Here is a 24820-nt window from a genome sequence, read left to right as displayed (position 1 = left end):
ACACGGCCCCTTACCCTGAACCACTGGAGGCCCCTGAGGTTAATGCCCCTTCCCCCAGTTTCTTTGATTGCTATATGACCCAGCCATTTTGGCTACAGGACTCTTGGTTCCTACGCATTCTCTCCCCTCTCCTTCTCTTCCTCTCTTGCTGTCCTCCCCATCCCCATCATGGCCCGGTTCAGTTTGGCCCCTTCCCGATGCCTCTGGCTGTTCTATCCCGTCATATCAACAGTAAAAACCTCCTTCTCAATAATACCTAAGAACAAGTCCTGACCTCGTGTTCATTCACAGATGGCTGAAATTCAGTTTCTACCACCATGTTGAGTGGCTCACAACTACCCATAATTCCATCTTCAGGGGATCTGATGGCCCCTTCTGGCTTTTTGTGTACCTGCATCTCCTTCCCACATACACACACATACACACACACACACACACACACACACACCTAAAATAAATCATTAAAGCTTGATAGCTCAGCTCTTTCTTCTCCTACCCTGGCCTCTTCCTTCTGACGAATAGAAGAAATTAAAGAGGTCTTCTTGAGCACACACCTCTTTCTCTCAAAGCCCTTCAGTAAACAATGACCTGCAGACTACAGTCACCATGCCTACTCTGTGCTTTTTTCATTCTAGGAATAGAATGACTTCTATCACAAACTCTCATTTCAACAGGAATAAAAATAATATATTCTCTCTCTGTAGTTAATTTCTCCTCCTCATTGCGCATGCTTCCAACACCCAACACAAGTGGATTTTTTTTTTAAATCTTGTTTGACTGTTAGATGAGTCTCCTTGCTCCCACATCCCTGGGATGTGGTGACAGGCTGAGAGTAAGCTTAGTAATTGCTTCCTGTGTGACCTGCCCTTTGTACTTCTCCACTGGCAGGAGACTGAAGACTGGAAGCCTGGCTTTTTGGAATGTGTGTCCTGTAAGCTGAAGACCTTGTTCATTTTTCTTGACTTTACTGTCTGCTGGCAGGTCCTGGGAGTTAAAATTAGAGAGGTAAGAACTGGCACTTTCATCTCCCAAAATGCTGCTGCCTGCAAAGAAGGTAGGCCAGTCTCGAGAGTCATCTCTCAGATATAAACCCATGGCTAGCAGGGGTTTACTCACTCACCATAAGCATTGAAACTTTCCCAGAGCTAAGTTAGCAGTTAAAAGGCATTAGCTGAGGAGAATATGACATGATGTTGGACCTAAAGATCCAAAACCAGGGGACGAGCTCCCCCAGAAACACTCACGGACGGGATTTGCTGCAATAACATGAGGTTTATTGATGATAAGATGATAACCAGTATACTGGGGTTCCCCTGTATGCAAACAAGAGGAACCCTGAGTTGGAGGTTAAAAGCAGCTTTTATACCATTTTTTACAAGAGTTCACAAGGACAGTTAATTATTTCTTAAACAACAACCATAAAGGATTTCAAACAGCTGTTCTCAGGCCTGGTTTCCGTTCCCAGGCCCAGTTTCTAAGTAACTCAAATTTGCACCTTATCTTTTACAACAAAAAGGGTCAGCTTAAGTGGCTTCTGTTTACCCAGGTGTACTGTGTTAAGGGCTCATCTCCCTGATAAATTCCTATCTTGGGTCTTTCTTCCTGGAATGTTTGTTTGAGTCTTTGGAATGTGCTTCTCTCGGGATGTGCCTCGGGGGCAGCTAATATTTGAGTGTAAGCTGAAACTCAAATCTAAGGATCTCTTAATTTTAAGTTCAAGTTGAGACCTGAAATAACAGTCTTATATTGAGATTACATCCTTACAATGACAAGTACCAGGAAGCACCCATAGCTCCCCTCTCCCCCATCGTCAGTTCTCTGGCATTCTTGATTGGGAAGGAGAATATCATTGGAATAAGCACATTGAGACTTTGAATCTTTCTTTTATAGTCACTTTCCAGGGGAACTTAATCTCTGTTTCCTCATCTACACAACTGAGTTTATTATTTTATGTTGCACAGGTGTGACAATCAGGGTTTGATTCCCCAGAAGTCATGTGGAAAAGCTGGGTGTTGTGTAATTTGTAATCCCAAGGCTCAGGATGCAGAAACAGCTTCCTGGCAGTGCAGCCTACTTTGAAAGTTCAAGCCCAATTTAAAAAAAAAAAAAAAAATCTTAAAAACAAAGTGGGTGGCTCTTAAGGAACAACTCCCAAGATCAAATTTTGGTCTCAACACATGCGTGCACCCACAGACACACATAGGCTCTCTCTCTCTCTCTCTCTCTCTCTCTCTCTCTCTCTCTCTCTCTCTCTCACGTGCGTGCACACACACATGCACAGGCACATGCACGCACACACCTTACACTGTACTACATTTGGGTTTACTCAGTAGAAATATTCCAACAGGAAAAGTGGGAATTGTATAAGGCTGCCTCCTTACTGCTTGACTACAAAAGTCGAAGTCTTGTGTCAAGGTACCGACAGCATCAAGTACATAGGAGCTGCCCCTGGCCTAGGTTTTGTGTGCTGTGAGCATTGCTGAATACTGAGCAGTAGTCGATGGGTGGCAGTGCCCAAGAGACAGCTGGAGTCCTCTTTGATTTGAGATTTGAGACTCTGGGCTGGCAGGGAGGCTATGGGGCCTGGGAACAGAGTCTGAAGCCTGGGAAATGTATGCTGCGAGAAGCTGAGCAAACAAACACTTCCCTTGGCGTTACCCTCAGGGTCAAGGTTACACTCTTTTAACTATCTGTAATGCTGACAACAGCAACAGCTTTGAGAGGGGTTTGAACTTGTTTTTGAGACAGTTTTACTCTACCTCAGCTGCTTTTGAACTCATAGAAACTCACCTGCCTCTGCCTCCCAAGTGCTAGGATTAAAGTCATGTCGCACAACGACTTGTCTAGGGTCATGATTTAAAAAAAAAAAAAAATTGCAAGCAGCGTTTTATTTATTTTTAAAAAACATTTTATTTATGTCTGTGGGAGTGTGTATGTGTGTGTGCTTGCTTGTGTACATATTCACAAGAGTGTGTGCAGACACTCATGGAGACCAGAAGTGGGTGTCCAATTCCCCAGAGTTGGACTCCAGGCAATTATGAACTGCCAAACATGACTGCTGGGAACTCACATCCTCTGCAAGAGGCATCTTTCATCCTGGTCTTAAAAGATGGGATCTGAGCTACCAACAGTGATTGTGTCTTAGTGGGATGAATAAGACAAGGATCATAGAAAGGCAAGTCTAACAAGGGAAGGAATTTTCGCTATCTGCTGTGCAGTTTTATGCCAAGGATAAAGCATATGATAACATGTATTATAGCTAACACGTATTGAGCACTGAATATGTTGTGGGAATTTTGCTAAATGCACTATTTATTTACTTCTCTAAGCAACCTGGAGGCAGGACCTCGGCTCTCCTTATTTCACAGCTGAGGATTGACTGGGGTTGAGGAGAGATGAATTGCCCAAGGATTTATGGCTAAGCATAAGAAGTGGAAGCGTCTACAGGAGGTGACCTCCGCCACTTCCTCAAATGAACAAAAAAAAAAAAAAAAAAGCGAAATCCTTTCGGGAAGAAGGAGTTTCATCTTACTGCCTCATAGTCACACCTCCTGTAGGGATGCTGATTATACTCCGGATGTAAACTATAGCTCACTTCAATGCTCGACCAGATGTGTATTACTGTCTACGTGGGCACTCGCCACACCTGCAAGGCCAGGATAAGAATAATACATTCCCATATGGTGTGGAGGAGTGGGAGGCAGGAAAAGGTCTGGATGCTGGTGTCTGGGTCTCAGTGGGGCAGAAAACAAAAGCAGAGAGAGTGGCGGGTTGGGAAGAAATGGCAATTCAGAAACCGAAGAGCCCAGCACACTTAAAGATCACCTAAACCAATGGTTCTTAACCCATGGATTGTTATCCTCTGGGGGTAGAAAGACGCTTTCACAGGGGTCACCTGAGACCATTGGAAAACACAGATACTTACATTACAATTCATAACAGTAGCAAATTACAGTTATGAGGTAGCAACAAAAATAATTTTATGGTTGGGGGTCACCACAAAAGGAGAAACTGTATTAAAGGTCACAGCATTAGGAAGGTAGAGAACCATTGTGCTAAATAGAAGTTGCTTTCTTTCTTTCTTTCTTTCTTCCTTCCTTTCTTTCTTTCTTTCCTTTCATTCATTCATTCACTCATTTATTTATTTACTTTGAGTGTGTGTTTATGCATGAGTAAGAATATGCCTCAGTGCATGTGTGCCACAGGTACATATAGAAGTAAGAGGACAACTCCTTGAGTTGGGTCTCTCCTTCCTCCATGTGGGTCCTGGGGATTGAACTTGGGCTTCATGCTTGACAGTAGGCCTTTAGCCACTGAGCCATCTCACCAGCCCTAAAAAGTCTGTTTTTTGTTAATTAGGAAAAAATAATTAGAAAATTCTTTTGGCTTACAATTCTTCAGTTTTATTTCTCTTAGAAGACTTCATTTGCTACTTTTATTTTTACCTGACAAGGGGCCATTAACATTTTCTATAGGATAATAAGCAAGAAATAGAAAAAGGAATATATTTTTCTTGGCCCCTCCCATAGACCTTCCTTCTAGCTTTTTTTAAAAAAGGATTTATTGTATTATTTTAGTGTGTGTGTGTGTGTGTGTGTGTGTGTGTGTTTGTGTGTATGTGCAGTGAACTTATTGCAAGTGCTCTGAACTACTGACTCTGACCCCCTCCCTTTAGCTTTAGGCAGACATTTTCCAATCTAGATGAATAGAATGCCCCATGGTGTGCACTCACATGTGTGTGTGCATGTGCGTGCATGTGTGTGTGTGTGTGTGTTTGTGTGTGTGTGTGTGTAAAGCAGAGAACGGAGATTGATGCAATGTGGCCACAGTGGAAAGAGAAGGAGTTAACAAGACACAGTGTCCAGAGACCCCCCAAATCCATCTTTGAGATACTGACAGCAGCTTCAAGTTTAAATCGAGGAAGGATAACAGAAGGGAAAAGGAATGCATAAGTCCTCATTCTGCCCAGGTGTGCGACAGCAGAAGCATCTCTCATGATTTAGTAGACAGCACATTGTCCTTGCACACTTGAAGATCTAAGTTTGTTTCCTCAGCTGAAGAAGAGGATGAAAAGTGAAAAGTGCTGTTTAAAAGTCCTCAGTACTTCAAGTACCAAACACCTGCTTCGTCCTACCTCTCCACCAAGGAAGATCATTGTCATCTTCCCCACTTCACAGCTAGCGCAACAATAGCCCGTCCAAGGACATCGAGATAGAGACCAGGACCGTGTGCCTGTACTGTCCTCCAACGATGCCTTTCCTTTAAGCTTTAAGCACGCTGAGTTACACTAGCAGTGGTGCTGTGTAGAATTCTTCTTTGCTGGTCACGTCAGCGCTGAGGACATTAGCAAGAGCTGCTGTCCTCGGGGGCTCATCAAATAACAGGAAGTCTCCTAAGAATGTTAAGCATGTAGGAACCCAGCGACTGCTCAGGCTAATGCATCAGGCCCCTCTCTGTCTCTCTGTCTCTGTCTCCCTGTCTCTTTCTCTCTCTCTCTCTCTCTCTCTCTCTCTCTCTCTCTCTCTAACAACCCCCCCTTACATACATACACACACACACACACACTGAGAGAGAGAGAGAGAGAGAGAGAGAGAGAGAGAGAGAGAGAGAGAGAGAGATAGACAGGCACCACACGACACACGAGGCACCCCCCCCACCCCGTGTCTATCTACCCAGCAGGTTCTCAGGTACTAGGGTTTGTATCAAAGTGGGTATTGGTGGTCCCACTGTGAAAACCCCCAGTCCTCAGAAAGGTCTGAAAAAACAGACCCAGTTTCCTTCTCCTCAGAGCCTTAGCCAAGCTGTCTGTGTGGTGAATGAATTTGCCTCAAAGCCCCTAACATGCTGCTGTCCATCTGTCTGTCCATGGCACTGAAAAGTCATCTGATAAATTCCTTACCTTCAACACTCCATCTCAGTGTCCATCTTGAGCCCACACATAATCTAAGCAAAGGATGGGGGTTGGGGATACCCTATGGTTTGGTGTTAGAATGATGTATGAACTTTTGCTGTTTAAGCTAAGGTCTCCCTGTGTAGCTTAGATTTGTGTCAAATTCATGAACCTCCCACTTCCACCTCAAAAGAACTGAGAGATGACGGTACCCAGAGGCTTCCTTCCGGTACTGAGATCCATGACTTTATCTCTTGGCATTTCCTTATGCGAATGTGTCCAAGGTTTGGCAGGGTAACCAAGTCAGCACAGCTAAGTAACTGAGCCAGGCATCTAACCCATTTCATTCATATTACACTGCCTGGAAAGCTGCATCCAACAGCTTGGGCCAGACCATTCCCAACGTTTTCCTGTTTGTTGAGGCTCAGAGAAGTGTTGATGGCCATAGAAAATGAACCAGAAAGAGGGGCTCCTACCACCCCAACCTCCCCATACAGGAGAGGCTTCTCAACCTTCATTAGTCCCTAGTTATCAAGTCTCTGTCCTCTGTCCTCTCATAAACTCCTCTTAGGCTTTTAGTTGAGTCCTCTGAGCTTGAGTATGCAGGAGTTACTTGGATGGACAGTGTGTGGAAACACAGGTCTCTGGTGTTTGTTTTAGATTGTGTGTGTGTGTGTGTGTGTGTGTGTGTGTGTGTGTGTGTGTACAGATGCATATTTCTCAGTTTCTTTCCACCCTACCCACTTTTTTTTTTTGAGACACAGTCTCACTACATAGACTAGGCTAGCTTTAAAGTGGCAGCAATGCACCTGCTTCTACCTCCTGGGTGCTTACATAAAAGGTGTGCACCATTATGCCCTGCTCCATGTTAGGTTTTTGAGGCCAGATCTCTCACGGAACCTGAAGCTCACTGTGTCAGCCAGCCTGCTTCAGGGATCCTCTGGTCTCTACCTTCCCCGTGCTGACATTGCAAGCATACACTACTGCAGCCAGAACTGTCTACATGGATTCAGGAGAATCAAGCTCAGGTTCGTAGGCTCTCAGAGTAAGCAACTTAGTAACTGAGCCATCTTCCCAGACTGAACAAAGCCATGTCTAAGAAGCACTTGATAGGATGGCTGCTGCTGATCTGATTGGGGTGAGATTTTGAAAATCATTCTCTAGCCTAAGAGAAAGCAGGTCTCAAACAAGGTTTTTTGTTGTTGTTGTTGTTGTTGTTTTTCCTTAGACTTTAATATAGGAACAATGATCAAAACAAATCCTGACCTTGCCTCTTTAACGTGGTCTCTTCTTCATTCCTTTCAAATTCAGCAGCAAGGGTGGGTGCTTCGTAACATTGGTCAAGCTGACTCCAGGGAAACTGAGTCACGTTACCACCAGCACTAGGTGAGGCTCTCACACAGCACAGTTATCCTTGGCAGAGCCTGGCAGTGTGTTGTTATGGAATTCAAAAGCTGCCTTCCCCCAGGCCCTGGTAAGGGATGTGGCTGAGACCTAAGAACCAGGAAGCCTTATCCACAAACCCAATGTGAGCCTTGGCAGCACATCACAGCCAGGAGATCCTCTGCTCTGGATCAGAGCATCAGTTCGAATTCCAATAGGGTGTCACCTCCCATTCAGTTGGCATAATGTAGCTGTTGGCAATGTTTGTATCGATGATTCCTACCCAGCAAGATAAGGTCTTGCCAAATCCACTCGGGCTGGTATTTTTTGGTGATAAGTTTCTCTTCTCCCAGGGTGTTAACTGTGAAGAGACATAAAAAATGCAGAAAGCCCGAGCTTGAAAGGACCTTTGAGGTTATCTACTGAATGCAGGTTTGCAGTTTACAGTTGGAAACAATAAGGCAAGCAGGGTGTGGCCCTCCCAGGGTTTCCCTGACCCAGAGAGAATCCTCCCCTTCATCTCACAGGAGTCAGTCTGTGAAATGGAATCCCAGCTCATTGGAATTACAGGTTCAAACCAAGTAAAATATGGACCTATTAGAGAGTTAGCAGTAGTGACTGAGTTATGAGAGCCTTCCTATATTGTTTTCCTGATCTAGCTCTCTATCCAGTTTGCCTCAGTTTTCAGAAGACTCTGGAATGAGCTAAGTTGTAGCTCAGTGGGTAGAGTGCTTGCCTAGCATGCATTAGGTCCTGAGTTCAGTTCTCAGTACCCCTGTAAGTCAGCATGCTTGTTGTTGGCATCAGAAGCTGTGTACAGTCAATCTCCGAATCCAATGATGATGTCATTCTCCCTAGGGCACAAGGACCCTCTGCATCTGTTGCCATGGCAACCACCACCCAGTGCACCTCACCTGTGCACTTTGGTGCACGGCCCAAATAAAAGGCAGAGACCTCCCCCCACAAGCCCCTTGCGCCTTCTTTTCCTTCTTCTTCTCTTCCTCACTCCCCCCCAATAAATCTCTTCTCATATGACTGTGTTGGCCTGGTGTGATCTGTCTGGATATGAACCGCCTTCTAACACAACACTTGTGGTATTGGTGATTCAAGCATTTAGGAGGTAGAGAATCTGAGCGGGGGTGGGTGGGTGGGGAACTGCCCCATGGTTTGGTATTAAAAATAATGTATTTTGCCGTTTGAGCTACGGTCTCCCTGTGTAGCGTGGATTTGCCTTAAATTCAAGAACCTCCTGCTTCCGCCTCCAGAGAGCTGAGGGATTACAGGAATGGGTCACCACACCCAATTTAGAGATGAAATCGTTTAAAAGAGAACTTCAGAAGTTCCATTTTAATCCCAAAGAACTAGATCTGTATGGATACAATGACATGGTCTTTGCTGCTTCTCTGAGACAAAGCCAAGTAGAAAGAGGAAGAGAGAGACCCTGCTGGGCCTTAAATGGAGCACAGAAATGGATGTCGGCTGGTGGTGGGAAAAGCTGAGCTGAGATTCCAATGGAATCACCTTTATTAGCCAATACACAAAACTCCCAGCTCCGTGTGGGCTCCAGGGAAGGTGTATGCAAATCTCCCCAGGAACAAAGGTAAGGACCTAATTTTATAACATTTCCATGGACTTGTGTATGTGTGTTCTAGTAGAGTATACGGTCTAGCTATGGGGTACAGGGCTGGAAGACATTGTGAGGGTGTAACTCAGTCTGGGACTGCAGAGATAAGGAGGAAAATCTGCTTACTGTTTCCAGGTCCCAGGGGTAAGCCTGAGCCCCAGGACAGAGGGCAGAGGCACTGTGCCGAGTAGCTTCCTGTTAACTTTACACAAACTTAGGTCACCTGGGATCTTCAGCTGAGAATATGTCCCCATCAGATTGACAAAGTACCTGGGGCATTTTCTTGCTGAATGATTTATTCAGAGAGGGGCCACCCACTGGGGTTAGTGCTACCCCTGGTACAGGTGGTGCTGGGTTATATAATAATAATAATAATAATAATAATAATAATAATAATAATAATAATAATATTTTTTTTTAAAAGCAAGCTAATAAGCCATGAGTGCAATCCAGTAAGCGTATTCCCTCCCAGGCTTGATTCCAGGCCTTGGCTTCCCTTAGAATCAGACCGTGGTGGGGATGGGTAAGACAATAAGCCTCCTCCTCAAGTTGCTTTTGGTCACTGTCTTTATCAGAGCGCTAGAAAGCAAAGTAAGGCGCGAATTAATTGCGCGGCAGCTCCGGTCTCTCCCGGACAACATCTGAGCTATAAGTCTGTGCTATGGATGCAGATCGCCTGTTTATGAGTAAACAAAACCAAACTCAAACCAAAACGAGCAGCACAGCCACTTCAGGGGTAGAGGCAAAGCGCAAAACTTGCACAATTTTCCAAACTACTGTTAAATGTGTTAAACCTTTCAGTTCAATCTGAAAAGCACAAGGTAGTTTCAACCAATCTGGCCCTAAGGTCCTTGACCTAACCCGGCATCCATACACGATGCCCCAAGTGTATGCCATCCATACAGGCTGGTTTCTAGCATGTGAAACCGCTTGCAGAACAAAGCTGATTCCCCGCTTTGCTTCAAAGCAGCCCTCCCTGTTTTATCAGTACCCTGGGGCACAAACCCGGGAAACTGAGGCATTGTTTGTCCCTCAGCTGAGCTATTGTGCTCTGGGGATTTAAAAATTTTTTTTCCTATTAAACAGAGAAAGGCTTCAGCAACATTCCTAATCAGAGAAGCAGCAACATCACTGTCGTCGTCCCCCCACCCCCGACCCCAGCGTTCCTCCCCCTCGCGCCCCCTACCCCGCTCCCCCGCCCCCGCTTCCCACCCGTGCCATATCCTTTGTGCTGGGGAGACAAGCTTTCAAGGTGTCTGCGTTGAGTTTCTCGGTCAGAGCCTGCCCCCTCAAGTTAAGTGAGCGTAAGTACAGTTCAGCTCAGCAGCCTTCCTGCAAAAGCTTCGGCTTTTGCCGAAGGAGGAAATAGGTCTGGGAGTTTTTAACTTGAAGCCTACTTTGGGCTGAGAAACTTTCTAGAGGGTAGAGTGAGTGGTCACCTCATTTGCTCTGGAAATAGCAGAGAAAGAACATGGCCTCTTCCTCAGAGCTCTTCACCGATCCAGTGGCCTTTACACAAAGCTATACAAAGTCAAAACAACCTTTGATTTTTTAATTAAAAGTTTATTTTAATTAAAAATAATTAATGTTTTACCTAGCATATACAAAATGGGTTCCCCCTACACTATCTTCTCCCTGCAAACCCCACTGATTCTTTCTCCCCCAGATATCTCCTCTTCTGCTTTTATGCCACAGATGTGTGTGTTATTAGCTTTCAGGGAAGGAGAGAGGTGTGCATGCACTCGCACGCACACACACACACCCCACACCCCACACACAGGTTGGGTTTGGATGGGTCACTCATTTCAGACAATAGGCAATGTTTTGGGCCCACAGGACAAAGGTTGTCTCTCCTTTTAAAGGTTTCTAGTGAAAGTGTGAGCTGGAGGTGGCCGTATTGAGAAGAAGCAGGCTTAGTTAAACAGCATATATGAGTGTTGAGTCAGTAAGACACTGATGGAAGAGTGGGGCCACAGTCAAGGTGCTTTAGATCCCACATGCGCAGTGGAGGTCTAGGCCCTGCTAGAAACCTTCCCCGCTTGCGTCTGAAGCCTCTGGGTACTCTGTCTGTCATGTGTGTGTATGGCGGAGCTGAAGACATTTCTCTCTGACCTTTACATATTTTAAGATATACCACAGTATTTGCACTAATTCTTTGAGAATTTCATACTCTGTATCTGGATCACAATCACTCCTGACTTCTACCCACAACTCCTCCCAAACCTACCCCCTTCTCCCTACCCCACTACTTGATATCTCTCTCTCTCTCTCTCTCTCTCTCTCTCTCTCTCTCTCTCTCTCTCTCTCTCTCTCTCTCTCTTCCTCCCTCCCTCTCCCTCTCCCTCTCCCTCTCCCTCTCCCTCTCCCTCTCCCTCTCCCTCTCCCTCTCCCTCTCCCTCTCCCTCTCCCTCTCCCTCTCCCTCTCCCTCTCCCTCTCCCTCTCCCTCTCCCTCTCCCTCTCCCTCTCTCCCTCTCCTCCCCCTCTCCCTCTCCTCCCCCTCTCCCTCTCCTCCCCCTCTCCCTCTCCCTCTTTCTCTCTGATATTACCTCACAGCAGATAGTGTCCTGGTCTTCTGGCTCTTACAATCTTTCCGCTCCTCTTCTGCCATGTTCTCTGAGCCTTGGGTGTAGGGGTTGTATTGTAAATATATTGATTGGTGATGGGCACCTAAGAGCCTGTTGTCCTCAGCATTTGACCTGTTGTGGGTTTCTGCGATGGTCCCTGTCTATTGCCAAAAGAAGCTTCTTTGACCTCAGGTGAGAGCTACTCTTATCTGTCAGTTAGAGGCTAAGCATTTAGAATAAAGCCAGAATGGTTTAGGAAAGGAAAGTGGCTTTTCTGAAGGACCCTGGTGATCTTTGACTGTTCATACCTAAAAGCAGAATACAGAAAGCTGGCTGGGCAGCATGTGCCTGGGGGTGGGGGTTGGAAAGTCTTGCTTCCCTGCTGGGGTGATCTGTAAACACTCTCCAGCACCTGTTCGAAGACACTGTCTTTGGTCTTTTCTCCTGATAGAATGAGACATGTAGAGATGGTTGTTTGGCCTCTTCCTGAGAAAACGTCAGACTTGCCTCCATGTTTCATGTGCTCGGTTTGAAAATTCGCTGACTTTGTTGGGTACTCTCTGTGTGCAGGGGTGTAGGGCCATCTACTGCACATGGGCAGTGTGGCAATTTGAATGAGACTGTCCCCCGGAAGCCCTGGCATTTGAACACTTGGTTCCTCAGCTGATGGTGTTGTGTGGGGAGGATTAGGTGTGGGCTGACTGGAGGAAGTGTGTCACTGGAGGTGGGCTTTGAGACTTGCCTCTGTGTCAGTGTTCACTTGGCCCCTTCTTTTCAGGTATCTCTTGGTCCCAGGGGCCCATCTTTCCCCATTAATTCACATAACCCACATAATCTACTTCCAAGATGGTGGAAGGGGACACTTGTCAGGCCACTTGGCTTAGAGAGAGAGACAGAGAGAGAGAGAGAGATAGAGATAGAGAGAGAGAGAGAGAGAGAGAGAGAGAGAGAGAGAGAGAGAGAGAGAGATCTGGGACTCTCGTTGCTCTTTCTTTTTAAATGTATTATATGTTCATGTACTCGTAGTGTGTGTGTGTGTGTGTGTGTGTGTGTGTGTGTGTGTTACATGTGCCATGGTCAGCATGTGCAGTCCAGAGAACAACCAACTTGTGTCAGATCTCTTTTCCCATCATGTGGGTCCTGGGGCTTGAACTCAGGTCCTCAGGCTTGGCAGTAGGTGTCACTGAGCCACTGGGGTTAACCCATGCTTGTTTCTTGAATTGAGTTTAACCAACTACATTATTCTGTCCTGTATCTACTTTGTCCTTTTGCCTTTAAAAAAAAAAAAGACCCTATTGACAAAAAAATTCTATGTATTAATTTCATATAATATGCAATGTTTTGATTAGTGCATACATTGCCAAGTCACCATTACTGTCAAGACACTGAACGTATATGTCACCTCCCAAGAATTTACATGCTCCTTCCTTATTCTGTGGAATTCACCACTCAACTCCATCTTAAAATGACTGACCTACTTTATTGTGGACCATCTTGCTTGACTAGGGTTCAGGATGAATAGAATTATGCAGTGCTCCCTGGGGTGGAGATTGAATTGTTTGCACAGATATTCTAGTGTTATTTAGTAGTAGATATCCTAGCTGGAGATACTGGGGTGGGGATTGCTCATTGACAAGTCTTCCTGTATGAACAAAGTGTGATATTTTGTAGTTCACTTTGTAATCAATACCATTTCTATTTCATTTGTAATAAAGAAGGCAGAGTTGAACCACCGAAGTCACCTATTGGGTTTTTTTAAAGATTTATTTTATTTTGTGTATGAACGTTTTGCATGTATGTCTATGCACCCCCTGTGTATATTATGCTCGAAGAAGTCAGAAGAGGGCAGCAGATCCCCTGGAACAGATGGTTGTGATCCACCATGTGGGTGCTGGGAACTGAGTCCAGGTCCTGTGCAAGAGCAACACGTGCTCTTAGCCAGTGAGCCATCTCTCCAGCCTCAGAGTAGCCAGTTTTATCCTCGGACTCCCAAGTCACAGTCTCATCTGATTCTGTGCATGTCTTAGCTGCCTGCCATGTGGCTCTGAATGACATGTTGCTCAAAGAAAACTTTACCCTTTATCGTGACTCGTGGCTTTATTCGGTTGATAAAAACTGAGTTAGTGTGATGTCGCTGGACGAATCTCCAGCGTGAGAGAGTGCATACATGCCTGAAGGGGGAGAAGAAGATGAGGTAAGTCACTCCTGCAAGTCTTGACTTTAGTATAAAATAAAATGACAGAAAGACTATGAGGTATCCTTAACCTGGAGCTCGTTCTAGGTGACGGTCAAGAAAACCACAGAACATGCTTGGTTGAGAGGGACAGCCCTTCATGGACACCATGGAAGCTTGCATCTGTCAACCATCTACCCCTGGAGATGAGAGACACTGTTTTTCAGTTACTGCTGGGAAGTAAAATAACATAGACTTCAACTCAGTGCATGGTTTGCAGGAAAGAGCCCCAGAAGTTGTCTGTCTTTCCCTCTAACTGACAGGAAAAAAATGTCTGGAAAGGTGGCACTCAAGGAACTGTCTGGTTGGAGGCAGTGAAAACAGGAACCAAGAGGCTGGGGTAGATACCGTTTCCAACACGAACTGTATTTGGAATTTAAGCATTCTTTTTTTTCTTTTTGAGAAACTTTTAAGTATTTTGAGAAATCCATCCATGCATGTAATGTATTTTGAACACATCCTCCCCATTCTCACCCTCCAATTTGTCCCCATCCTCCATTTTTCTCTACCAGTTTCATGTGCTCTGTTTGAAAAATTCGCTGACTTTCGTTGGGTACTCTCTGTGGACAGGGGTATAGGGCCATCTACTGCACATGGGCAGTGTGGCAATTTGAATGAGACTGTCCCCTGTAGGCCCTGGCATTTGAACACTTGGTCCCTCAGCTGGTGGTGTTGTGTGGGGAGGATTAGGTGTGGACTGACCGGAGGAAGTGTGTCACTGGAGGTGGGCTTTGAGAATTTCAAGACTCAAGCGATTTCTAGGTCACCGTCTCTGTTTCCCAATCGTGGTTGAAGATGTGAGCCCTTGACATCCAGTTCCTGCCACCTGCTGTCTTCTCTCCAACATCATGGACTCTGACTCTCTGGGACCATATGCCCAAAGAAACCCTTTCTTCTGTAATCTGCCTTGGTCATGATGTTTTGTCACAGAAATAGAAAAGTAACAAAAAGATACGGTCTAACAGGAACCACATCTCTAAAAGAACTGAGTCTTCCTCCCAGTCATTATTGGCTAATAGCTCTTCAGCTAGGGATGAGAGGCCATAGGCCCTTTCCCTGTCTGTGTTGGAAGTTTAGCTGTATTGATTTTTGTGCAGGTCTTATGTGTGCAGTAACAGCCACTATGAGTTTCTGTGTGCAATAACCCCACCATGTTCAGCAAACATTGTTATACCTGATTCTCAGTCTCTCTGTCCTGTTTCCCATGATGCTCCCTGAGCTTTGAGAGGAGGAGGAGGAGGGTTAGAACTGAGTACTCCACAGCTATAATTTGAATAGTTTTGATGAGAATATAAAATAAATATAAAATGGGACTAGAGCTATTAACTTAACTTGTAACACAATATGTCTCTTCTATTTCTTTCTCTGCGTTTCACCCTTCCTCCAAGAGTACTGCGGCATGTTACCTTTTCAGTAGCCATCAATATGTGAATGCAGGAGGGAACAGTACTTTCTCAACATCATGAAGTGTCATACCTCCCTCCCCCAGTTTAGTTCAGAAAACAATAGGTGTTCACCATTGAACATAAACACACCATGTCCAGCTGCTCAGCAGCTGGCATAAGAGGGATGACTCTCCAGTAAGGATGTAGCTAGGGCTGGTCTACCATACTCCTTAACCCTAGGGCCTTAATGACCAATGCTATAGGGGTGTGTGTGTGTGTGTGTGTGTGTGTGTGTGTGTGTGTGTGTGTCTGTGTGTGGTAGGGATGTATTATGTCTGTGTGTCTGTGTGTGAGTGTATGTGGTGTGTGTGTGCGTGTGACATGTGTGGTGTGGTGTGTGTCTGTGTGTGTGGTACGTGTGTGGTATGAGTGTGGTGTGTGTCTGTGTGTCTGTGTATGAGTGTATGTGTGTGTGTGTGTGTGTGTACCTATAAACACCAAATCCTCAGCAATGCTTTAGCAGCCCTGAGCACGATGCAGAGGGGCTCAGGTGCGCAGCCAACTGGTACTGCCATCTTTTAATAATTATTATTGGATTCTCTTCATATTCATAATCTTCCATCTTACCTTTTTTTTTTTTTTTTAACATTCTCTGGCTGTATTATAACTCACCTCTGTGCTGTAGTATGTTGAAAGGCCTGAAGCATTTAGGCTTGGTAACTATAGCTGAGGAGTTTTGCTGCACAAAAGAACACCGAAATAGTTTGTGTTAGGCAGCTAGTTGGAAATCAGCAGACTTGAAGGTTGGCCCCTCATTTATAACCAAGTTAGTAACCCACCACCTCCTGTATTCCTGCTAGTGCAGTAATTTAATGAATCATGAGAAGGGAAAAAGTCATTACAATTATTAGTTCTCCCCCACCCCAAAACAGGGTCTCTCTGTGAGTAGTCCTGGCTGTCCTGGAACTCACTCTGTAGACCAGGCTGACCTCGAACTCACAGAGATCCACCTGGCTCTGCCTACTGAGTGCTGGGATTAACGGTGTGTGCCACCACTGCCCAGCCCAAAATCATACATATACATATACATATACATATACATATACATATACATATACATATACATATACATATACATATATATGAAAAGATAGCTACAGATGAAACCAAGGAGAAAGTGGAGGTGGCTTTATTATGGCTCATCAAGGGAGGATATTTCCCCTTAGGAAAACACAGGTATTTTTATAGACTTATTTCAATTTTCCTATGACTCCTTTTAATCTGCTCGATTGCATGAGTTCAGTGTTTGTTGTTGTTGTTTTGGTTGGGTTTGGTTTTTGAAACAGGGTCTCGCTGTAGCTCTGGCTAGCCTGGAACACATAAGAGATCTTCCTGCCTCTGCCCTTTTGAGTGCTGGGATGACATTAAGGACATACCTTGCCACATTCAGCTGCTGCATCATCAAAGAGTGGAATTTAAGTTGCGTCTGTGACTGTGGGTGAAATCATGGCCTTATGGAAAAATCGGAATTATTGATTGAGCTTACCAGTCACTTCGCAATCCTTCTTCTTACCTTTTCCAATCCGTGGGTAAGAAAAAGCGCAGCTGGAAAGCTATTCGACCCAGCAATTTTATGTAACAGTACAAAGCCTGCCTTAGCATGTAGCTGACACAGTGGTCCCTTTGGCTGTTGTACCCCCATTCCCCCTCAAATGATCAAGCCCTACATTATGGCCTCTCTGGCCATTGTCTATTCTTACCCTGTGAGAGTATTTTCTTCAAAAATGGTCTCTCTGTCTACTGTCCACCCTCACCCCACAAGAGCATGGCCCTCCATAGTGATCTCTCCTGCCATTCACCACTGTCACACTTGAGGGTGCCTTGTATTATTCCTTGATAATGTCTGCCTGTCTCCAATATTTCATCTCATGATGCTCAATCAATGTCCCTAGCGGCCTTTTATTCTGTGCTCCTAATCTACGATTCTCTTTTAAGAATATAGACTACTTGCTCATTTATCCTTTTGTTAAAGTATGTCTGGGTTTACTTCCAAATGAATTGGAAGCTTCTGTGTCTTTACAACTTCCAGCAACCAGCTGGAAAGTAGCTTTGAAGGAAACACTCTCCCTTTTCATGGGCAGGTTTATACTTTTTAAATTTATACATTTGCCACTAGAAGAAGAACTGAAAAAAAAAAAACCTAATATTCATTGTAAAAAAAAAAAAAAAAAAAAAAAAGCCCCTGGTACAGCGGTGCCTTACTTTTGTACAACTAAGCAGTCAGCTCTATGAATAACCAATTGCAAGTTGGTATACAGATTATAGAGATGATAATTTAGAAACTGAATCATGGGGCGGGAGAGATGGTGCAGCAGATGGTGCAGCAGAGAACACTTGCTGCTCTTCTAGAGAAACTGGGTTCAGTTCCCAGCACCCACAAGGTGGCCCTCAAGGATCTGTAACTGCCCACGTCTGGCCTTTGTGAGCATCTGGTATCTCAGTCAGAACACTCATCCACATGCAATAAAAATAAATAACTATGCTTTTTTTTAAAAAAAATTAAAACTTAAGCTGGGCACAGTGGCGCATGCCTTCAGTTCTGGCACTTGAGAAGCAAAGGCAAGTGAGTCTATGTGAGTTCAAGACCAGCTTGGCCCACAAAGCAAGTTCCAGGTCAGCCAGGGCTACATGGAGAAACCCTATCTCCAAAAATAAATAAGTACATAGATAAATAAATAGATGATAGATAGATAGATAGATAGATAGATAGATAGATAGATAGATAGGCAGACAGACAGACAAACAGATAGGTAGATTTATTTGACTTAGTCATTAAACTGAAAATGTTTCAAGCAAAAACATTATTATTATTAGGAAATATAAATGTTAAGATACTTGACTTGGTTTTCTAATTATTTATACTTATTAATTAACTCATATTGAGAGGTTTTCATTGCTAGACAGTGTTCAGGTGTTAGGAATATTGGAGGGAACAATGTCCATTCCCATTCTCAGTCCTCATGACATGGAAACTAAACCAAGAAGGAAGGCACAGATACGGCAATGACAATCTCACAAGCAACCCATGCATGACCAGAATAGATGGTCCTTGCTGAAAACGCTGTTGGCTTCCTCATCCATCCCTTTTAATAAAAGTATCTTCTATTTTCAATATCCTTTCATAGATCCCTGCCTCATCAGCCCTTTGCCCCCTCAGTGAATTTTCAGCATCATGACTCTAACCTATACCTATTGCTCAAGTTCCCTCAATCAGGCTCATCGCGTGTCATGGAAACAGGCTGCTCTTGCCATCTTTGTTTTGATTATGAGCCTGTATCCTGGAGAACCCTCTTGCCTCCTTTATCTTCATTCATTTGCTTCCCAAATCCCACAGTTTTAACAAGTCCGGAGCTCTTAGTTTTTATACCTTGTCCCCTTCTTTTCTCCTGTTCTTCTCACTGACAAGTTCCTGGATAGGAGCACTGATCTTACCTGTCCTTGTTTTCAGTTATGTATACATGTATATAGCAGTACATGTGTGCACAAGCATCCAGTGCTCACAGAGGCATTGAACAACCTGGGATTGGAGTTGGAGACATTTGTGAACCACCAATGTGGGGGCTGGGAACTAAATTGGGTTCTCTGTAAGAACAGTAGGACATCTTCACCCCGGAACCATTTTCCAACTCCCATCTCCTCTTTACTTTCTAATGATCCATAAGCTGGGTACTTGTTTTTTTTTTTTTTTTAATTCAAATTTCCTCAGCAAAGAAAGAGAAAGAGAGGGAGAGAGAGAGAGGAAAGGAAGGAGGGAAGGAGGGAGGGAGGGAAGAAGAGACTGACAGAGGCAGAGGCAGAGACAGAAGCAGACAGCTACAGTGTTGGGTGGTTTTGATACTTGGCTTGACATCCAGAATCCCCTAGGAGGAGAGTCTCAATGAAGAGTTGTCTTCCTTAGATTGATACAGAGGCATGTCTGTGTGGGATAATCTTTATTATGTTAATTGATGTGGCATCATTCACTGGTCAGTTCATTATTCTGAACTATGCAGGGGAAGGTGAGCTGACCACCAGCTTATGTGCATGCATGTGCATTCTCTCTCTCTCTCTCTCTCTCTCTGTGTGTGTCCTCTATCTATCTATCTATCTATCTATCTATCTATCTATCTATCTATCTATCTATCTATCTATCTATCTCTGTCCCGTCTCTCTGTCTCTCTTTATCTCTCTGTATTTCACTCTTTCTGTCTTTGTCTCTGTCTGTCTCTCTCTCTCTGTTTCTCTCTGTCTCTGTATTTCTCTGTCTCTCTCTGTATATCCCCCCCCCCACCCTCTCTCTTTCTCTCTGTCTGTCTGTCTTCTCTCCAACTCAGGCTTCCACCATCTTGACTTCAGTGTAACAAATTTCTCTCTCTGGAAGTGAGAGCCAAGCTAGCACTTTCCTCTCTAAGTAGGCCTTTTCCTTGATATTTTAATCACAGAAACAAGAAGCGAAACTAGGACAATCATTTAACCAGACAACCATAAAATAAATCTAATTTTTACCACCTGGCTTGAGTTAAAATTGGGAGGGCCATAGATGCAGAAGAAACAGGCCTTAGGTGACCATTACTCTTTAGTGACCTTCTTCACATCTGAAGAGGACTAACAGGACATGTCAGAAACAGGAAGAAATGCTGCCAGGCACTTGAGCCTTTGCTTCTGTTTTTTTGTTTTTTTGTTTTTTTGTTTTTGTTTTTTCCATTTAGGGAGGATGGTTTCCAATGAGGAAAACCTGCTCTGAAGGGCAGGGAGTGTTCGTCCTCATTTTATTCATTGATGTGTAATCTTTTCTGTAACTTCCTCCTTTTCCTGAGACTACACAATAACTTTAGTTTCACACCTTCTGGTCCCAAGGATTTGAGTTCAAGACATGGTATTAAAACCACAGAATGTAAGAACTTCTCTCAGCTGCCATGGAACTTTCCTAAGACCTACAGTGAATGAGGTGGTAGTCAAAGTACAGTGACCAAGATGGGCTACTGTTCCTTATATTCGTGGCAGCATTTTCTACTATGACATGAAGACCAAGGAAGCCCTATGATGATTTCCTCATTGACTTGTGCTTCATTTTATTTTTATTTGTGTGTGTGTGTGTGTATACGTGTGGGTATGCCACATATTTGTGGATGCCTGTGTCAGACTTCCTGGAGCTGGAGTTACAGATGGTTATGAGGTACCTAAGGTGGTTGCTAGGGACTGAACTTAGGACCTTGGGAAGAACAGCAAGTGCTCTGAAATACCTCCCCAGCTCATTATTTTGTTTTTATTGCTTTTGTTTCATTTTAAATTGCTCAAGATAGACCAAACTCCTTATGTTTCAAGATCCAGCCTTAAACTCCTGATCTTCTTGCCTATACCTCCCTAAACACTGGAATTATGATCGCTTTTTAGTTACTGTTCTATTGTAAAGAGACACCATGACCAGTGCATTATTTTTATATAAAGGAAAGCATTTAATTGGGGGCTTGCTTATAGTTTTAGAAGGTTTGTGCATTTTCATCATGACAGAGGGCATGGAAGCAGCCAGACAAGCATGATGCTAGAGAAATAGCTGAGAGCTATACCCTGCTGCACAGGCAGACATGATAGATAGATAGATAGATAGATAGATAGATAGATAGATAGATAGATAGATAGACAGGGCCATGTGCTTTAGATACCTACCCCCTGTGACACACATCATTCAACAAGGCCACGTCTCCCAATCCTTCTAATCCACTCAGGCAGTTCCACTCCTTAGTGACTAAGCATCTAAACATATAAGCCTCTAAAGGACATTCTTATTCAAGTCACCACAGTTGTGTACCACCACACTTTATTTTTAAAACCTACTGCTTCCTGTATTTAAAAAAAATCCTCTCTGGACAATCATGTAAATTTGTTTACAGTTGAATGGGTTGGCTTTTTATCAAATACAGATATCTTTAGCACTCTTTCTGAAAAGTCTTCCATGTATTATTGAAAGGCAAAAAATGCATGCTAACATTAAAAGTAGAAAATGTGTGTGTGTGTGTGTGTGTGTGTGTGTGTGTGTGTGTGTGTGGTGTGCTATGACACACTATTCTCATGTGCACTTTTGTAGAAATAATGAAACAGACACTCCCACCCCCACATCACCTCAACTCCATTCTATCTATGCAAAGTTCTGGAATATAGACCTAAGTGCTGAGATTATCGGGGACCAAAATAAATAGTATTGTTCAGTCGTCTACTCATAGCAAAGAAGGCAGTAAAGTTGTAGTGGGAGATAAAGAGATGTGGGAAGAGAAAAAAGTCCCTCAGCCCTACTGGCTGAGAATCAAAGACTCTTATGAATAAAGTTATGGATGGTATTTACAGACCCTATGTATACTAAGGATTCCTTTAACTTTTTTAACCTCTGTTTTTATCTCACCTAAATAGTACAGCTCAAAACCCATCTTACCATGCTATTTGCTAAAAAGAAAAAGAAAAACTTACCTAATTTTACCTAATTTTTAATTTTTTGAACAATATAACTCCAAAGTCACCAAAACTGTACATACACATATTGCTAAGACACTACAATGTGACTCGCTTGAGAAGCTGGCCCTACTGTGTGTAACTAACCTCTTCCAGCTCCCCACCCCCTTTCTTAAAGCCTATGCTTAAATTTGCATTCGATTGCTTTCTTACTAAACTCTAATCCTGCCTCATACTGACTCACCTTGAGGTTCTTTTCTGCTTTCTGTGTCAGGAATGTCAGCAGACTATATAGCAGAAGCTGTTTCTGAATGCACTAGCCTGCTACCAGTGGCAGGTGGCAGCATAGAGCTGCATCACCAGCAGGCCTGATACAGCACCATAGCTTTTATGGGCTTCAAGTGCACATATGCATTTGCCTGGGCCCTCCTTGCTCTGTAGTTTTTTCTTTGGCTATCAAGCCTAGCCAGGCACCATACCAAGGGAAACAAGGGCCCTCCATGAATGAGCTTGCCACAGATGACATACAGGGACAAAACACAAAACTGGTACTATATGCATCGGAATCGAAGGTCATTCATTACCTTTGATGTTTGCTTCCATGAGCTTAATGGAGTCAACTTGTTGGACAGAAGTTGCCGAAGCTGTCAGGGGCATAGAAAATGTAGTGGAGAGAGAAAAATGATCAGGTATTCTAAGGAGAAGTACCCTTCGAAATGGTTGCTTAGCAACATTACTTCTAGACCATTAGCACAAATAACTAATAGACTGTTCTCTCTTCCTAGAAGCAAAACTATAAATGAACTGAAAGCAACAGTATCAAACAAATGTAGTAAGCCATGGGTATCTAACAATAATTGCAGGGGTGAAGTTTATCAGTGAAGGAAAAGGTTTCCTAACCATGTGTCTGATAGGAACATGGTGGACATGTAAATGGGTGTTGATATATGGCAGATAAGTTAGCAATAAAATCTTTCCTATTTTCAGTATTTTATTATTTATTTATTTATTTTCTGTGCATGAGTGTTTTTTCATATATATATATATATATATGTATGTATGTATACACACACACACACATATATATATATGTATACACACACACATACACACACACATATATATATATATATATACATATATATATATATATATTCATATGTATTTGTGTGACTGGTGCCTATAAAAGTCGAAAGAGGCATCTGGTCCCCTGGAATGGGAGTTACAGTTGATTGTAAGTGACCATGTAGATACTGGGAACCAAACCCAGAGCTCCTGCAACAGGATTAAGTCCCAATAATAAAATCTTTTTGTCTTCTTGCTAAAACGTCAATCACTGCCTTTATTTCTTGACATAATTACTTGCTGCTTGGGAGGAAACATGGAACATGGTTCTTCACAACTTGTTTTCTATTTGTCTCTCAGTAAAACTAATTGTCTTTCATTAGGAATTTTATTTAATATGAGAAGCTACTTAGCATCCACTAGCCTGGAAATGTGAGGATCATATTCTTTCTGCATATTTTAAATAAATGGGCAAAGGAATTCAAGGCACAAAATAGAATTCATTCCCTTGGAAAGCAAATTAGAAAGAAATTTTGTTTGTTTGTTTGATTGCTTGCCTGCCTACCTGCTTGCTTGCTGCCTGCTTGTTTGCTTTTGAGACAGAGCCTCAGAGCTCTAGCTGGTCTGGAACTTGTAATCCTCCTGCCTCAGCCTTCTGATGCTGTTATGTTCACTTCACTTGTGGTTGCATCTAGATGGCTTCATCAGCAGGGATCACTTAGTTTCTTTCTGACTGAATCTGCCTTTTGTCAAATCTTATTACCTAAGTACCCATCATGTATATAACGAAGGTCTTAGAACTAAAGGGAGACTTTGTATGTTTGCATTGTGGAAGGGAGAAGTGAATATACACATACCTTGTTATCCAAGAGAATTCCAAAACAAAAGATGAAAAATCCCTTTGACAAGAACCAAAAGCAAAAAAGTAAATTGTATATATATTGTATTGTATTTTCTTTTCCAGATAAGAAATCATCTATATACTATATGATACAATTCTATCACAAAGTTATGACACCTAATACTCTGATCTTGATCCCTGCCCCTTCAGGAGGTAAGGCCTCATTCTATAACCCACTAGCCTGAGACTCATTAAATAGGCCAGGCTAGCCTCAAACTTTTGATTCTCCTGCCTCTACTCCATGAATGCTGGGGTAATAGGCATGTACTATATGTTCAACTGAACTTGTTTTCCTGTCTGCCCTCCTGCTGGACTATAGGCTTCTAGAAGGCAAGAACAGTGTGAACTCAAACAGTGCCTGGCACATTACAAAGTGCTCACAGGTTGTATTTCGTGAGTGTGTTAATGAGCAAATGATAAAATGAACTTGTAAACTCGTGTGGAACGTCATCCTCTGCTTTGATGTCATTCAAAGCCCCACATAGCACCTAATGGCTGAGGTGTCTTAGCCTTTCTTTCAACCAGGCATTTAATAAGCATGTATCATGTACCTGAGATGACAGCGGATACTGAGGTTCAGCATCCATTAGCCAGGAGGAAGAAGGTGGACTCCACGAGTAACTTTGTATTCAAGTTTGTCTCTTGGAAAATCTTGGCTAAAGCCAATATCGTGGTATTCACAAGCCTGCCCTTCCTAGAGCTCTCAAGACTTGTCTCCATTGGGTGCATGGTCACCATGACGGCATCTATATTACCACCTGTCCATTTACTGCAGTGTAGACTGGTGTAATGCCTCTAAGAAACTCTAAGCCTTTACTGTGAATGAGGCACTGTGTCAGGTGCTCAGTTATATCTTATAATCCTCAAATATTACTCTATAAGTGTTACTGTGATCTCCACTCATCAGCTGGGAGATCTGATGAATGGAGAGATTAAGCATACAGTTGGTATTTAAGAAAACCACTTGACTCAAGAACCCAAAAATGAGACTACTGCCATTTTCATGACTCATTGCTCCAAGTGGTTTGGCCTTATGTGCAATAAACCATGGTAGGAAACTTCTTCCAGATACATCAATACCTAAGGATTTGTTTTTCTCTTAATTCTAAACACCTTCTGACTACCAAATATAAAAGCCATCCTTAATACTAAGGATCAGCAATCTCTCTCTCTCTCTCTCTCTCTCTCTCTCTCTCTCTCTCTCTCTCTCTCTCTCTCTGTCTCTCTCTCTCTCTGTCTGTGTGTGTGTGTGTGTGTGTGTGTGTGTGTGTGTGCAGGTGTAGAGTAGATT

General features: G+C 43.4%; 1 protein-coding gene across 5 annotated transcripts in view; it reads right to left on the bottom strand.

The window, feature by feature from the left end:
• Positions 1-13207: 13207 nt before the first annotated feature.
• Adgrf1 (adhesion G protein-coupled receptor F1) overlaps positions 13208-24820 on the bottom strand; it is a 50708-nt gene continuing 39095 nt past the window's right edge. For 3 of the 5 annotated variants that reach the window (XM_034521795.2, XM_034521794.2, XM_076915240.1), the window contains 4 exons: positions 23486-23527; positions 22148-22207; positions 15753-15819; positions 13208-13633 (listed from right to left, as the gene is read on the bottom strand). In XM_034521795.2, the coding sequence (XP_034377686.1) occupies positions 13560-13633; positions 15753-15819; positions 22148-22207; positions 23486-23527 (243 nt within the window). In that variant the 3' untranslated portion in view covers positions 13208-13559. The other 2 variants (XR_013104683.1, XM_076915241.1) reach the window with 2 other exon arrangements.

Source organism: Arvicanthis niloticus, chromosome 17, assembly GCF_011762505.2.
Source record: "Arvicanthis niloticus isolate mArvNil1 chromosome 17, mArvNil1.pat.X, whole genome shotgun sequence".
NCBI classification, from domain to species: Eukaryota; Metazoa; Chordata; class Mammalia; order Rodentia; family Muridae; genus Arvicanthis; species Arvicanthis niloticus.
This window is presented reverse-complemented; position numbering and strand designations above follow the sequence as displayed.